The sequence below is a fragment of the Lampris incognitus genome, chromosome 2, assembly GCF_029633865.1.
Source record: "Lampris incognitus isolate fLamInc1 chromosome 2, fLamInc1.hap2, whole genome shotgun sequence".
NCBI lineage: Eukaryota > Metazoa > Chordata > Actinopteri > Lampriformes > Lampridae > Lampris > Lampris incognitus.
In genome coordinates this window covers 141,678,335-141,692,596 of record NC_079212.1, presented here as the reverse complement: position 1 = coordinate 141,692,596, position 14,262 = coordinate 141,678,335, and the positions used below count along the sequence as shown (strand labels likewise).

The 14,262-nt window shown below is 47.3% G+C and overlaps 1 protein-coding gene across 1 annotated transcript; it reads left to right on the top strand.

Annotated features, from left to right (window-relative positions):
* Positions 1-1,071: 1,071 nt before the first annotated feature.
* LOC130107040 (glycerol-3-phosphate dehydrogenase [NAD(+)], cytoplasmic-like) lies at positions 1,072-12,579 on the top strand. The gene is made up of 8 exons (XM_056273431.1): positions 1,072-1,160; positions 2,957-3,134; positions 6,749-6,889; positions 7,058-7,196; positions 7,641-7,753; positions 8,502-8,738; positions 11,646-11,752; positions 12,327-12,579. Exons 1-8 carry the CDS (start codon positions 1,117-1,119, stop codon positions 12,421-12,423), a joined length of 1,056 nt encoding a protein of 351 aa, XP_056129406.1. The 5' UTR covers positions 1,072-1,116; the 3' UTR covers positions 12,424-12,579.
* The last annotated feature ends 1,683 nt before the right edge of the window (positions 12,580-14,262 follow it).

Here is a 14,262-nt window from a genome sequence, read left to right as displayed (position 1 = left end):
TGTAATCGTATTTGGATTTCAAGAATTTTTCATGGACCAAACCTATTTTTATGTATGTTCTAATCTTATGCTATATTAAACGATATCTTAAAGTTATTTGTTTGTGCCCCTTTTGTTCTGGCAGGGAGCCTGTGCATGCTTTGTACGTCTGTCGCGTCAAATGTCGCATCCCCAAAAGAATTCGTATCCCCATGTATCCGCGGTGCCGGGGATATGCGCATGCGCTCGCTTGAAGCGGGGACCCAGGTTATTATAATTCCCATCGGCGTAAAGAAATGGAAAAGATGGCAACGTGTGGATTGTTTTGGGGGTTCATTTATGCAAATTTGATTGTCAACAAAGTGTTACGTGCCGGAAGCGCGAGCGTTGTTGCAGTTAGTCCGCTTTCTGTTACGTCACGAGCCGTCCTCGCAACCGCGCGCTCGAAGGTACCCCGGAGTCTGAATGACCCATCACCCTGGGACCTGAAACTGGGGAGCGGGGAGAAGGGAATGAAACCTGACCAACTAGACTGCGACTCGGATGGAAGTGAACGTATCAAAAGGACAGGAGCCGACCAGAGTTCGGGTCGGGATGCTCTGCTCGAGTTATGAGGGCTCTAATGCGCGCGCGCGCATAGCCCTGCAAGTCTTTTGATTTGTCTCTGTTTCATCCAACCCCCCCCCCCCCCAACCCACCCGCACCTCCCAGCAGCGTGGTGCTGACAACGGATCAGCGTGCCAGAGGAAAAGCTGAACCCCTGTAACTCTACCAGACGGGAGCACAGGAGTTTGGCGATACACATTTTGGCATCACACACCTTTTTTTCCCCACGTGCACGCGCGCGCGCGCGTTGGGCACCGTGGAGCTTTAAACGCCCGTTCGGCGCACAACTATGCGCAATAACGCGTGACATCTGGTCAATTTGAACTAACAGTCGTGCATATTAGATGGCAGCCTTTTTATTTTTAATTTAATTTTTTTCTTTTTTTGGGGGGGTGGGGGGGGCGAGCTCGGCGTGCGGCGACTGCGCAGTGCCGGCCGGCCGGGTATAAATAGTGTGTGTGTGAGGCTCAGCCCGTCTTCACGCCGGAGAACCGAGGAGAAGCGGCAGCCAACCTGCGAGGTCCGCACATCATGCCAGCGCCTAAGAAAGTGTGTGTGGTCGGCTCTGGCAACTGGTGAGAGCGTCTCCTTTCTTTTGAAACGCGTTTCGGAGCCTCGCAGCAATGCGAACAGCCGTTCACAGACGCAGGACTGGATATAACCTGGGGGGGTGGGGGGCTGGTAGTTGTCGCGCCCCCCCCCCACGCAACGCTTTAACTTAACGCTCGGCGTTAAGTGTATTGTGTGATGTCAGCGCTCAGAGTGAAACCCGGCGTATGGTCCGAGAGTCTGCAGCTCTGCAGGACAGAGACTGCGAGACTCCGGCGCAGACGCGCGGTGTTTGGTGTCACCCGGCTCTGCAAAGTATCCACAAGACCTTTTACCAGCTGCCTTTTTCATTTCTAGACTCTGCAGCACTGAAGGGTTTCTCTGTCGTCTCCGTCCCCGCGGACACGTGCGAAGTGGTCGTGCTATGTACAGAACCCTGCAAACTTTCGGACTCATACAGTCCGTCACACGAAAGGCAGGCTGAAGTTAGACCAGTTATTGCAACGCCTTCTGGGGGGACGCGCCTGCTGTGACTGCTCATAACGGGTCAATCAATGTCTTGTCTGCGCACAAGGACTCTTGCTTAAGTCACGCATGGGCCCCCAAAACCTCACGTGAGGACTTCGTTAGTTTTTGATCCGGCTGTGCTTCTGATTTCAGCTGGGAGCTCATTGACATATACAAGGTTTTGCTTTGAGGTTGATTGAAGGTAAACACAAGATTAAGATGAGATAGGACAGCACGTCGTTAACCCCCCCGTGGGTAACCTTGGTCTTTGTAGCAGCAGGTAACAGTACTCAGAAATAGGCTTTAAAAGAAGAGGTAAACCTAAGTAAACCTGGAATCACCACAAATACATTAGACCAGTGGTTCTCAACCTTTTTGGGGTCCTGGACCCCCTGCGTATTTTTGATCTACCCTGAGGACCCCTCCACCTGATCTTGGGGGAGGGGGGTTGCAATTTGATAGAAACAGTAGAAACTGCATTTTAAATTGCATTATAGCATTTATTCACTCTTTGGGGCAAAAATAAGAGCTTTCAGTTGTAACTTAGATATAGTTAACAAAACAGAATTCTTATGCAGTAACTTTCAGATATATGTAACAAAACAGAATATGTATTCAGTAACTTTCAGATATATGTAACAAAACAGAATATGTATTCAGTAACTTTCAGATATATGTAACAACACAGAATATGTATTCAGTAACTTTCAGATATATGTAACAAAACAGAATATGTATTCAGTAACTTTCAGATATATGTAACAAAACAGAATATGTATTCAGTAACTTTCAGATATATGTAACAACACAGAATATGTATTCAGTAACTTTCAGATATATGTAACAACACAGAATATGTATTCAGTAACTTTCAGATATATGTAACAACAGAATTTGTATGCAGTAACTTTTAACAATGCAAACGGGAGCGAGATCTCTTATTAAAATACAACAAATTACACTTGTGAAACAGATGTAATTAGAGAAAAAAGTCCCGTTACCCTTTATAGTTTAGGTAGCTAAAGGTCTCAGTCACATTTGAGTAAAATAATCCTATTTCTATAAATGTCATAGGATCTTTTTTTTAAAGATATTTTATTTTCACGGACCTCTTGCAATTACACCACGGACCACTAGGGGTCCGCGGACCCCCGGTTGAGAAACACTGCATTAGACCATGAACTACATACATACCTACATACCTACATACCTACATACATAATGTGCAACTGTACCAGTATCCAGTATTTCAGGTGTCCTTTTCGAGAGTCCTTGCTGTCTGTTACTGATGGGGAACGTGTCTTTTTGTTCACAGGGGCTCTGCCATTGCCAAGATTGTGGGTGCCAACGCAGCAAAACATGACACGTTCGACACAACGGTGAACATGTGGGTCTTCGAGGAAATGGTGAATGGACGTAAACTTACAGAAATCATCAACACAGACCACGAAAATGTCAAGTACCTGCCCGGTCACAAGCTGCCCCCTAACGTGGCAAGTATTCCTTTATGGTATGGGTGTATCTGCTTTACTTAAACTCCTGATGGGTTCATTTTGTTGTACAGTTTTGATGGCTATGGATCAACGCGACTCTACCCCCAACTTTTGCATTGGCAAAGAGTCTGTTAAATTTTCAGATTTTAAGCTTCAGGTTTGGTGGGCCTCACATGTCAGAAACATCCTTAATCAATGGAGAGCTGATGCGCAGCTATTACGAATTCACGAATGCATTACTAATACCAATAGTGGTAGTTGCCATGGTAATATAAAGGTAATATAAGTGTTATTAATTTAATATTTTAACCTTAAATCCCGGTTCACTCCCAGAGGGCTTTACAATCACAATACACTCTCCAACAGGTAAAAACAGAGCTATAGACCAAAAACAGAATATGTGCGACACCCCCGTATCCTTAGGCTATAGGATCCTTAGGTAAGTGAGGATGCTCGCCGACTCAGAAGAGAATGTAGAAGATCAGAACAAAGGTGGAAGAAAACTACCCTACAAGTCCACCTCCTTCATATGAGAGAGTTGTTGTCTTCCTACAATTTATTAATCAAAACAGAGCTTTACATATTTTACAAACCTCATAGCTAGAAAAAAAAGTTTAACTCTGGAATGCTGTTTAGCAGTATTGATTGACGTGTAAGCCCAGCCCCTTCAACTGTCTCGGCCTCCTCCGCTGAAGACTGACAAGTTCCTAACTTATGTTGTTGAGAAGGTTAAGGGTATCAAAGACTCTATAACATCCCCTACCTCATGTATAACTTCTCCAGGCGCCTCCCCGACATCGCTGAGTGAATTTACCCCTATTACCCTGAATAATCTACGTGATATTGTGTCACACATGCACTTATCCTCGTGTGGCCTTGAGAATCTACCACCCCCCCCAGATCGTTCAAAGAGGTCATTGCCCCTTGTTTTCTCTATATTGTAAAGGAGTCCTCCACTTTCTTCCCAGACTATGTCAAACAAGCCTGTATCCAGCCCATTTTAAAGAACCCTGGCCTTGATCCAACGCTCCCTCATAATTACAGACCAATCTCTAAATTACCCTTTGTCTCAAAAATCGTTGAGAAGGCTGTGGCTAATCAACTACTGGAAATAGTGGAAGCTAATGACATTCTCTCGACCCATTTCAATCCGGTTTTCGCCAGCAGCGTAGTATTGAAGCTGCTCTGCTGAAAGTCACAAATGATATGCTTATGAATGCCGATCCTGGTCATCACTCCTCTTTAGTACGGTTTGACATGTCTGCCGCCTTTGACACTATTGATCATACCATCTTGCTGGAGGGAGACACTAAAGCACTGGGTCAGCATAAATGGAGCTGCCCTCAGTTGGTTTCCCTCATATCTTACAGAAAGATCTTTCAGGGTGGCTATTGATGATTTTGTCTCATCGTCGGCTCATATGTCTTGTGGGGCCCCACAAGGTACTGTCTGTGAAGGCATTTTTTTCTGCCATATAATCATATATGATGTTTGCTTGCATTTAACAGTTGACCATGTATGGCCTATATCATGTTTAACTTTTGCTTAGATAGATGCTTGAAGTTCATATGTTTACATAGATGCTTATTCATGTGTAACAGAGCAAAGGTAGTGTTATAAAGTGTCTTCTCCATATGAACGAGTAAACGCCTATTGTTAGCTGCTAGCTGCTAGCAGACACGGGTATGAGAAGCTTACTGAGTGTAGCAAAGTCTGTACACAGTAATTGGAGGAACGGCCCTGTTGAATTACGAGCTGAAAGATACGGAGAAGAAATAAACCACCCGATGAATTCCTTGAACAATATGCTGTTGTGAACACAAGCTGTGTTATCCGTTAGGATGACAGCCCAGCGGTGAAGATGTAATGAGGCAGGCCTCCTCCTTCAAACAGGGATTAGGGAGAAGGGTCTGGTTACATACCATTCTGACCGTAACGCAGATTAATTTACAGTATGCATGATACAGCAGTTTTGTTGCATAGCAAGAGCAGGGTGTAAAGGGGAGTGCTCTCAGGGGAGGATGCACACTCTGGTGTCTATGCGTTGTGTGCCTGTTCATGAACATTGAAATGCGACAATCCTGTAAGACATTTTTGTGGAATTAAACAATTGCCATGACAGGTCCCATTTTGTTCAGCTAGTATGTGCTGCCCCTTGGTCATATTATTCGCTAGCTTAAGTTGATGCCTAGCACTGCTATGCAGATGACACCCAGCTTTATGTATCATTTAAATCTGGATACTGTACATTGTTGCTGGTCTGCTATCAAAGATTGGATGTCACTGAACTTTTTTTTACAACTGAATATTGAATGAATTCACTTACTTAGACACCTATTAATTATTATTATTATTAGTAGTAGTAATAATTGTGTCTGGGCTCAGCCTTAGAGATAGGGTGAGGAGCTTGGACATTTGGAGGGAGCTCCTTCACGTTGAAAGGAGCCAGTTGAGGTGGTTCGGGCATCTGATCAGGATGCCTCCTGGGCGCCTTCCTTTGGAGGTTTACTGGGCATGGCCAACTGGGAGGAGACTCTGGGGTAGACCCAGAACTCGCTGGAGGGACTACATGTCTGGCCTGGGAGCACCTTGGGATCCCCAGGAGGAGCTGGAGGGCATTGCTGGGGAGAGGGACGTCTGGAGTGCCCTACTTAGCTTGCTGCCACCACAACCCAACCCCAGAGAAGTGGCTGATGATGAATGAATGAATGAATGAATATAGACAAAACAGAAATTGTGTTTATTGGTCTAGACCAGGTTTCCATACCTCAGGCACTTAGCAAGGATTATAAAACCTTCTGCTAGAAATCCTGGTGTTGTGTTTGATCAAAACCTGAATTTTGACCATCACATTAAGAAATTGGTTCAGTCTTGTTTTTTGCAACTCAGAAATATTGCCAAAATCAGTTCAGCATTCCCTCAGAACTTCATAGAGCAAATCGTCCGTGCTTTTATCTCTGTAACTCCATACTGTCACTCCACATTTTCTTGTTGAAGTGAGTCTGCAAGTGCTCGACTTCAGCTGGTTCAGAAGGCGGCAGCCAAGCTTTTAACAAGCATCAAACGAAGAGAGCATATCCCCCCCCCTCCGGCCCACTTACTCTGGCTTCCTGCATGCTTCAAAAGTCAGTTCATGATCCTCTTGATCACATTCAGAGCCCTCCATGGCATGGCACCCTGATATATTTCTGAACTTATAACCCAATTGCTCTTAACTGTCCCACAGTCCAGGCTCAAAACAAAGGTGGACAATGCTTTTTGTTTACCGTTTTAGCTGCGACACGATGAAATCGCCTCCCGAAGCTCTGTCAGGTCAGCTGAGTCTGAACCACATTTTAAAAACTTTTAAAAACCCACTTGTATAGGCTGGCATTTTTAGAAGTGTGTTCCTCTGTGATTCCTGTTGGTTTGACTTGTCTTTTAATCTTATTTTGTTTGTTTATTGCTTCTATTGTTGAGTGTTTGTCTCCGTTTTGTAAAGTGTATTTTTTACTTGCTGTTTCTACCGCTGTTTGGAAAAGTGCTGTATAGATAAAGTTTACTTAGTTAGAAAATTGTTGTTGTTGTGCTTTCGGTGCTTTGAGGCCTTGTTGAAAAGTTCCTCCTTTTCTCAGTTGGCTGTCCCGGACTTGGTGGAGGCTGCGAAAGGATGCGATATCCTCATCTTTGTGGTCCCTCACCAGTTCATCACCAGAGTCTGCGACACCATCAAAGATCACATCAAGAAGGATGCAGTGGGAATGTCCCTCATCAAGGTTTGTGTCGTTCGTGTATTTCACCGGAAATTAAGAGGATTTTTTATGCAGGAAGGAAGCACCGAGGTGCCGGTGCCGGGGTGCAAAACCGCTGTCTGTCCCAGGGATAATGAATCATCATAATCACACGTGGTGATGAACAGATAGGTGTTCTGGTCTGTGTCCCAGGGTGTTGATGAGGGTCCAGAAGGTCTGAAGCTGATCTCGGAGGTCATCCGTGGAAAGCTCGGGATCACCATGACGGTTCTCATGGGAGCAAACATCGCCAACGAGGTCGCCGAGGAAAAGTTCTGCGAAACTACCATCGGTATGGAGACGGCCGGAAAGGTTTCGTTTTGTAGTGAGACGTCCGCCGTTTTAGAAAGGACAAAAGATAACAAATCACGTTTGCACCTTGCTTTAGCGTACGCTGACAGGAATGGGTTGCGTTTGAATTGTGAGTCATTGTAACCGGGACCCTTTCTTATGAAATAGTGAGTTTATGGAGAACAAAATCGTCTGTAATTTCAAATACTGACTGAATTTCAGATTGCACTTTTCTTTTTTTGTTTTTCCTGAGCTGGACATGTCTCAGCATATTGTACTGCGTATTGTGTATCATATAGGGTATTGTGCGTATTATCTACAAATACAGCGTGTGGAGCTACTTAGCCAAAATATTATCTGCAAAAATAATGCAGCTTTGATAATTATGCCATGGTTGATTGGTTGGTTGATTGATTGATTGATCGATTGATTGATTGACAAACAGGGTGCAAGGACAAAGTAAACGGGCCCGTCCTGAAGGAGCTGATGCAGACGACTAACTTCCGTGTGACGGTGGTGGAAGAGTCTGATGTGGTGGAGATCTGTGGGGCTCTTAAGGTCAGTATTCCACCTCAGCCCGATGCATCTGCAGCACCACGTCCACCTCCCCTTCCCCGGCTTCCTTAATCTCCAAACCTTTAGTAGGCAGAATGTACCAAAACTAAATTGAGGGCGTCCGGGTAGCGTAGCGGTCTATTCCGTTGCCTACCAACACGGGGATCGCCGGTTCGAATCCCCGTGTTAACTCCGGCTCGGTCGGGTGTCCCTACAGACACAATTGGCCGTGTCTGAGGGTGGGGAGCCGGATGTGGGTACGTGTCCTAGTCACTGCACTAGCGCCTCCTCTGGTCAGTCGGGACACCTGTTCGGGGGGGGGGGACTGGGGGGAATAGTGTGATCCTCCCACGCGCTACGTCCCCCCGGTGAAACTCCTCACTGTCAGGTGAAAAGAAGCGGCTGGCGACTCCACATGTATGGGAGGAGGCATGTGGTAGTCTGCAGCCCTCCCCGGATCGGCAGAGGGGGTGGAGAAGCGACCGGGACGGCTCGGAAGAGTGGGGTAATTAGCCAAGTACAACTGGGGAGAAAAGGGAGGGGGGGATTTTGGTACTTGCTGACAGACAGCAGCTTCAAGCCACTATACAGGATGTGTCAAGGATGCTGTCAAGTGTACTATATAAATGTGTGGCGTGAATACGACATGAAGAACGCAGCTCATCTGCCAAGTGTCTCCCCCCCTTCTCGCACAAACGTGGACCTCTGTCATATCCTGTCATATAAAAGTCCTTGTCTGTGGTCATTGCAGAACATCGTGGCGGTCGGAGCAGGTTTCTGTGACGGCCTGGGGTTCGGCGACAACACCAAGGCCGCCGTGATCCGTCTGGGCCTGATGGAGATGATCGCCTTCGCCAGGCTGTTCTGCACAAACTGCCCCGTGTCCCCCGCCACCTTCCTGGAGAGCTGCGGCATTGCCGACCTCATCACGACCTGCTACGGTGGACGCAACCGCAAGATCGGGGAAGCGTTCGCCAAAACAGGAAAGGTGGGAGGAAAAACAAGGAGGCGCCGAGGTCTCATGGTGGCAAGGCTCGCCATGTTCTGCCCTCCATTTGCTCTTTGTCTGTCGATCTCGAGCTCTTTCTAGCAGATTCCTCTCTCGCTCTCTCTCTCTCGCTCTCTGTCTCACTCTCTCACTCACTGTCTGTCTCTCTCTCTCTCTCTCTCTCTCTGTCTCTCTCACTCAATTCAATTCAATTCAAAGGGTTTTATTGGCATGAAAGTTTTACAACAATGTTGCCAAAGCATCAGAAATACAGTTTGAACGCTACACAATAACACTAATAATGAACATCAACACAACATTGTAACGATCCGTAGAGAAACAATACCACAGCCATAGCAATAGAGAAACAGAAGTAGATCAGAAGGTGGAGCATGGGTGGTGAGGAGACTACAGCTGTCATGTGTTGTGCTGCTTGTCTCTCAGGCTGTCACATGACCTGACGTATCCTGCTGTATCTATGAGCTGACACTGTTTCCCCCAAGTACATGTTGCATTTTGGTCTGGTCAGAGAGTGTGTCCAAGTCATGTTGGTCTGGTCAGAGAGTGTGTCCAAGTCATGTTGGTCTGGTCAGAGAGTGTGTCCAAGTCATGTTGGTCTGGTCAGAGAGTGTGTCCAAGTCATGTTGGTCTGGTCAGAGAGCGTGTCCAAGTCATGTTGGTCTGGTCAGAGAGCGTGTCCAAGTCATTTTGGTCTGGTCAGAGAGTGTGTCCAAGTCATGTTGGTCTGGTCAGAGAGTGTGTCCAAGTCATGTTGGTCTGGTCAGAGAGCGTGTCCAAGTCATGTTGGTCTGGTCAGAGAGCGTGTCCAAGTCATGTTGGTCTGGTCAGAGAGTGTGTCCAAGTCATTTTGGTCTGGTCAGAGAGCGTGTCCAAGTCATGTTGGTCTGGTCAGAGAGCGTGTCCAAGTCATGTTGGTCTGGTCAGAGAGCGTGTCCAAGTCATGTTGGTCTGGTCAGAGAGCGTGTCCAAGTCATGTTGGTCTGGTCAGAGAGCGTGTCCAAGTCATGTTGGTCTGGTCAGAGAGTGTGTCCAAGTCATGTTGGTCTGGTCAGAGAGCGTGTCCAAGTCATGTTGGTCTGGTCAGAGAGTGTGTCCAAGTCATGTTGGTCTGGTCAGAGAGTGTGTCCAAGTCATGTTGGTCTGGTCAGAGAGTGTGTCCAAGTCATGTTGGTCTGGTCAGAGAGTGTGTCCAAGTCATGTTGGTCTGGACAGAGAGTGTGTCCAAGTCATGTTGGTCTGGTCAGAGAGTGTGTCCAAGTCATGTTGGTCTGGTCAGAGAGTGTGTCCAAGTCATTGTGGTCTGGTCAGAGAGTGTGTCCAAGTCATGTTGGTCTGGTCAGAGAGTGTGTCCAAGTCATGTTGGTCTGGACAGAGAGTGTGTCCAAGTCATGTTGGTCTGGTCAGAGAGTGTGTCCAAGTCATGTTGGTCTGGTCAGAGAGTGTGTCCAAGTCATGTTGGTCTGGTCAGAGAGTGTGTCCAAGTCATTGTGGTCTGGTCAGAGAGTGTGTCCAAGTCATGTTGGTCTGGTCAGAGAGTGTGTCCAAGTCATGTTGGTCTGGACAGAGAGTGTGTCCAAGTCATGTTGGTCTGGTCAGAGAGTGTGTCCAAGTCATGTTGGTCTGGTCAGAGAGTGTGTCCAAGTCATGTTGGTCTGGTCAGAGAGTGTGTCCAAGTCATGTTGGTCTGGTCAGAGAGTGTGTCCAAGTCATGTTGGTCTGGTCAGAGAGTGTGTCCAAGTCATGTTGGTCTGGTCAGAGAGTGTCCAAGTCATGTTGGTCTGGTCAGAGAGCGTGTCCAAGTCATTTTGGTCTGGTCAGAGAGTGTGTCCAAGTCATTTTGGTCTGGTCAGAGAGCGTGTCCAAGTCATTTTGGTCTGGTCAGAGAGCGTGTCCAAGTCATTTTGGTCCAAGTCTTGGAATTTACATTTAATTTTTGTGAAGAATTTTGTCGAACAAATGTGTGATAGAAAACTACACACACACACACACACACACACACACACTCACACTCTCTCTCTCTCTCTCTGTCAATTCAATATGTGCTTTATTGGCATGACATACGTGTACATATTGCCAAAGCATGTAAAACAACTGTCTCTTGCTCACTCTGTCTCTCTTCTCTGTCTCTCTCCCTCTCTCTCTGTCTGTCTCCCTCTCTCTCTGTCTGTCTCCTTCTCTGTCTCTCTCCCTCTCTCTCTGTCTGTCTCCCTCTCTGTCTCTCTCCCTCTCTCTCTGTCTGTCTCCCTCTCTGTCTCTCTCCCTCTCTCTCTGTCTGTCTCCCTCTCTGTCTCTGTCTGTCTCCCTCTCTGTCTCTCTCCCTCTCTCTCTCTGTCTCTCTCCCTCTCTGTCTCGCTCCCTCTCTCTCTCTGTCTCTCTCCCTCTCTGTCTCTCTCCCTCTCTCTCTCTGTCTCTCTCCCTCTGTCTCTCTCCCTCTCTCTCTGTCTGTCTCCCTCTCTGTCTCTCTCCCTCTCTCTCTGTCTGTCTCCCTCTCTGTCTCTCTCCCTCTCTCTCTGTCTGTCTCCCTCTCTGTCTCTCTCTGTCTCCCTCTCTGTCTCTCTCCCTCTCTCCGTCTCTCTCCCTCTCTCTCTGTCTGTCTCCCTCTCTGTCTCTCTCCCTCTCTGTCTCTGTCTGTCTCCCTCTCTGTCTCTCTCCCTCTCTCTGTCTGTCTCCCTCTCTCTCTCTCTGTCTCTCTCCCTCTCTCTCTCTCTGTCTCTCTCTGTCTCTCTCTCTGTCTCTCACCCTCTCTCTGTCTCTCTCTCTGTGTTGTGGGCTGTTCCTGCAGACCTCCTCTGTGGTCTCTCTCATAGTGATAACTCTGCATTACTAACATATGAATAACGGTGAGCATGGTGTCCGTTATGTAACATCCGCCGTCTCCATGTTCAGACCATCGAGGAGCTGGAGAAGGAGATGCTGAACGGTCAGAAGCTCCAGGGTCCGGCAACTGCATCCGAGGTCAACCACATCCTGAAACACAAAAACATGGTGGATAAGTAAGTTGTCCCAAGTCGACCGATGTAGTTCAGGAAACAGGAACAATTTATTGTCATATTTATCAAGTATGTGTGCACACGAAAGAAACGAAATGCCGTTTCCCCCCGGCCCACAGCACTGCAACACAAAAGATAAAAACACACATCCAACATTTCCAAAAACAACACCACCAAAAACATACAAAAACAGAGAGAAGCAAAACAACTGTGTTGTCAGTTTTGGACTGACAACACAGTCCAAAACTTCTACCGTCCAGAGAGCGAACGCCAGCCAGGATGACTGTCGGGACCGCCGTTCTGCATGGGCTAGCAGTTAGCTTGTTAGCTTAGCCTGCCCCGCTACCGCGTCCTGTCAGACCGCCCTCGGTGTTTCCTCTCGGTCGGGGTGCAGCACCGAGCAGGGCCGTGGTCCCCGGGCCCGCCGGACCCGGCAGGACCAAGCTCTCTCAGCTGATCCTCTGTTGTAAAATACCACGATGGCGCCTCACGCTGAACATAGAAAACCACACAGCCCTCCTCCATTTTGGATGCCTTTTCATCCGCCCATTCCCTTTCTTTCTTTCCCTTCTCCCAGGTTCCCTCTCTTCAATGCCGTTTACCAGATCTGCTTCAACGGCCACCCCGTCTCAGAGTTCATCAACTGTTTGCAAAACCACCCCGAGCACATGTGACGGGCCAGCGGGCGGACGGACGCCGGAAACGGACTTTCACGTTAGACGTCGACTCGGTTCACGACAGGTGGAGCGGGGCTACGTCTTTATCCTCTCCTGCGTGAATCTCCAAAACAAAACCACCGAAAAAAAAACAAAAAAAAAGAAGAAAGAAAAGAAGCAGAGACGCCCTCCTCACCCGGCCTACTGTAGCGACCCTCCGGTAGTACGACGCCGCCGTTAGAGTGACGAAGACACCGTGAGCCAGTGGGTGTTTTTGTGTTAACGTTAGTGGTTTCGGGTCAAACCAGTGCCATAAACCAGTTCACAGAAAACTGCTGTAATTACGCTGACCGCCTTAACAACACGTGTCCTGCAGTTGGTAGTCGGGTGTGCTAAAGTTTTTTTACGTATATGAGTTTACTTTAAACCTAACAGTGCCTTTGCAACGCCCTTTGTGACCTGTTGTCTGTGATTTTGACCTGTTTGTCTCTGATTCTCAGCCAGTCGCGTTCACACGGCAGATTTCTAAGCGTGAGTAAGTTGGTCGTTACCTTTCTCTAGTCGTCACTCCCGCAGAGCCCAATCGCCTTTGGCCCTCGAGCACGAAGTGAGATGTATCGCGCTACACAATAAATTGCCAAAGTAATGATTTCCAACCCCCCTCCCCCCGCGTCTGTGTGTGATGGTGAGTGTTTTTCTGATCCAGCCCGAGGGACTTCTGAAACCGCCGCGATCCCAGATACTTGGCAGACGGCGTCCGCTGTCCTCTCCTAAAGCCTCGCCGTAACCCGACCTGAGCTCAGCCGGTCTGCTACTCTAAACTCTTCACCTTTACCATTTTCTAGAGTGTCTCCTGCAACCTTTAGCAAAGTGCACATCCTGCCTCCCCCCCCCCCCCCACCATGTGCACACTCCACCCACTGTTTGCTATGGACGTGGATTGCATCAAATAATCAGATTTTTTTTTCCCCCTTTGGTAAATGAAGTGGAAATACAACCAGAGTGAAGGGAAGCCCTGCTGGCCCTGACGGTGCATCGCAACATGCTTGGCCACTCTAGGGCTCTGTTGAAAACGGCATCGTCTAAATGTCCAGAATTGAAATGCTGCGTGGCCCGTTATCCTTGGCTTTTAACAGTCGGTATAGATACCCGTCCCTTTTCTCTTGACCTTCAAGATTCACTGACACGTCTCATCTCTCATTAGACTTGAGAGTAGCGCCACCATTATATATTATGCAACATTTTATTTATTTCTTTAGTCATTCAGTTATTTATCTATGTTTCCATCATAAGTTGATCCAGCTACAAAGAGTTTACCTCTCTTATGTAGTTATGTAATTAGCCCCTTTTAATATTTGGATTGCCCGGCCAGGATCCCTTGCATAGCTATTGAGCCAACTGGTCTTTGAGATGTCTAATAATAACCTGCTGCAGCGAGCAAAGGGACATCCATAACCGGAGAGGACGGCGTAGACTGCAGCTGCCTCATCTCTAGTAAACCAGAGACATGTCCACAGAGGGGATAAGATCCGCATGGGGACAAAAGTCATAGAAGTAGACCAATTTTTATTTTCTTATTGCATATCACATTTTATCTGTATTCCCAGTTACCACTCCAGTCCTGACTGTGTTTTAATAACGAGCTTTAATAACTTGATTAGTTATATATGTAAAATTCAAGATGAGCAAAATAACTTCTTAGGGTTTGGAATTCTGCATAACCAAACCTGTTGAGGGGGGGGGGAAGAGTTGTTTTGTGCGACACGCTGGAGTTGTAATACTTCGAATGGCCGCTTGGTGGTGTAAATACCTCGAGCGCTGACGTCAACGCTTTATAAAAAGTCCCTTTCCTAAAAT